Source organism: Trichomycterus rosablanca, chromosome 24 (genome assembly GCF_030014385.1).
Source record: "Trichomycterus rosablanca isolate fTriRos1 chromosome 24, fTriRos1.hap1, whole genome shotgun sequence".
Lineage (NCBI taxonomy): Eukaryota > Metazoa > Chordata > Actinopteri > Siluriformes > Trichomycteridae > Trichomycterus > Trichomycterus rosablanca.
The window spans coordinates 14,544,292-14,546,971 of NC_086011.1; the positions used below are offsets into that span (position 1 = coordinate 14,544,292).

General features: G+C 40.2%; 1 protein-coding gene across 1 annotated transcript; it reads right to left on the minus strand.

Annotated features, from left to right (window-relative positions):
* Positions 1-1,710: 1,710 nt before the first annotated feature.
* si:ch211-220m17.5 (guanylin family protein) lies at positions 1,711-2,322 on the minus strand. The gene is made up of 3 exons (XM_062987024.1): positions 2,251-2,322; positions 1,878-2,073; positions 1,711-1,769 (listed from the first exon to the last, which is right to left on the minus strand). Exons 1-3 carry the CDS (start codon positions 2,320-2,322, stop codon positions 1,711-1,713), a joined length of 327 nt encoding a protein of 108 aa, XP_062843094.1.
* Positions 2,323-2,680: the final 358 nt, after the last annotated feature.

The following is a 2,680-nucleotide window of genomic DNA, read 5'->3' on the forward strand; positions in this document are numbered from 1 at the left end:
CATGAACGAGGAGGGAGAGGGTTTTCGTTTTCTCAAGAATAACTGATGCTAAGATTAAGGAGGCATTTTTGTTGGTCCACAAATCCGACACATCATGAATAACAATCAGCCGGTGGGACCTGAGAAAATCACTAAATCATTAAAGGATGTTCTTGAAAATTTCCTTGATAACTATCGAGCGCCAAACTACGTCAGACTGTTTGAAAACCTCCTTCAAGCTTACAAAGTGATGAAGTGCAACATGTAAAATCATGTTGAAAATCCATGTCCTGCATGCACACTTAGATTTCTCAGTTAGTGATGAACATGATGAGTGACTGTAAGAGTTCTAGCAGCAGGCATGCATGGACTGCTGGAACTCCAACTACCAGTCAGCACAGCACCAATCAAAAGCGATAGGGAGCAGCTGAGGATCATTAGTGATGACGGAGAGTGCCCGCCCCCACCTGCATTTAAATAGATCTTCAGTTTACATTCAGGCTTGCTGTTTGTTAGGGAAAGCTGGTAACGTCAAGCCGCATAGCGGGGCAACGGTAGGGCACTGCCCGAGGTAATGTCCACTGTTAGGGAAAGGAAGGTTTATTTATTGGGGCGACATTCCTCTCATTGGTAGCGGACTGTCTGAGAGAGAGTTAGAGAGTGAGAGGGTATAGTGATCCATGCCGGCAGTGTTCCAATAAGACTCGTTAGGGAAAGCCGGTAACGTCAAGCAACGGTAGGGCACTGCCTGAGGTTATTTCCCTAGGTAGGGAAAGACACGTCAGCCGTGACGTCAAGCTCGGTGGTGTCCCAATAAGACTCGCTCGAGTTTAAAGTGTATATGCATAAATAAGCAAGTGATTAACCAGAAAAGAAAGTGAAAAATAAATAACTAAAATAAACAAGAATAAACAATTAAATACAAGAGGGTGGAAAAAATAAGTTTATTATATTCTGCAGCAAAACACTAAGTCAAACTAATGACTTTAAATGTGTTATACGAGAGATCTTCAAAAAGTTTCCGCACTTTTATATTCTGGTTGGAAACTATAAGGAACTATGAGGGTGGGAGGAGTGGTAATTGGTCATTTCTGAGACACACAGAGAGAGTTTATAGTCCTATAGTTAGTGTTATACAACATTTAGTTCCGACCTTACAATCTGATTGGTTGAGAAGCGTTCTAACCGTGCTGATATTCGTGATAACAGCACGGCCTTTTCACACCACAACTGTATTACTCCAGATTCTCAAATCCCTTCTAATCATTATTTTATTGACTTAATTATCATCCATATAAAGTCATCATCAATGACTATATAGTGTTCAGCCATGATCTGCCTTATCAATACAATTATGATAGTAATAAATCAAACCTTGACAAATTACTTAATACAAAAAAGTCCAACAAAATTTGATCTTCATGAAGTCATTTTACTGGACATGAAGGTTATCAGTGAACATAGGTACATGCAAGAATATTCAAACATAAGAAATATATAAGAAGTAGAAAAACAAGACTATTCTATGTTAGATCATTAAATAAACTTGCTGTAACAAAAGAAAAGAAAAACAGTTCAATAATAACAGTTCAAAATCGAATCCATTTTACAAACTGAGAAGCGTTAAGTAACAGGTATGAAACAGTCTGGTGCCACTTGGAACGTGGTCTCATTTCGTGTGGGCAAAGGGTCAGATGATGAAACTACCAAGACGTTCCTTTGCGTTTATGCCTAACAGCCGGTACAGGCAGCGAAAGCACATATTTCACATCTATCCACAGGCACAGAAGCTGCAACAGATGCAAAGAGAGACAGACAACTGTTAGCACATATGGACAGTCCTGGTGGTGTGGATTAAAAAAAAATTTGATTTAAATAAGGATTATTAAAATGCTCACCTAGTCTGGAGAAGACCATGCTAGAGCCACTTCTCTGGCAGACGCTTAGGAACTCTTGTGGCAGGGTTGGGTTGGCACAGACTACAGAATTGCTGGTCTTCAACAGGCGTGGGTTTTGCTGCTGGGTGGCCGAGCTGGCGTCCAACAAATGCTGGAGGACCATGACTGATTCCATTGAGAAGGAGTATTCTCCGTCCTGCAAAAGGAAGAACAGTTTGAAGGTCTAAACTTCTAAAAGTAGACTGTTGGAGGCTTGGGTCATGGAATTAAAGTTGGACTCAACTTATCAAAGGGAATATCTTGTACCTAACAGTCAGAATGTACAGAGCCATTTACATTATTTAATGTGTAAAAAAATGAATCAAATCCACACCTGAACTTGGACAGCCTCAGAAACCATCCAGACGGAGGTCAGGAATAGCGCAATCGACACGATGGTCTTCATGTTGATCCTTTAAAGAAATATCAGATCCTTTCAAACTATCAATTCTCCAGATGTTTTCTCCTCACGGTTCTGTTCCACCTCTGTCATCTTGGCCTTTATAAAGGATTCACATCTCAGAACATATCACATTCCAGCCAGTCACAAACTCGCCCAGTTAATGAATAAACACAATCAGCTCACACCGCCATAAAGGGGATTTCATAAATCTTCAGTGATCTCCTCTGATGTTGGATGGCGCTGCTTTTTTTCTTCATTTTTTATGGATGATTAGTATGAGTCAGCTGTCTAGTGAAGGTAAATGGTTAACTTTAGAACAAAGGTGGCGTTGTTTTGCATGGAGCCATCAAAACAATATATA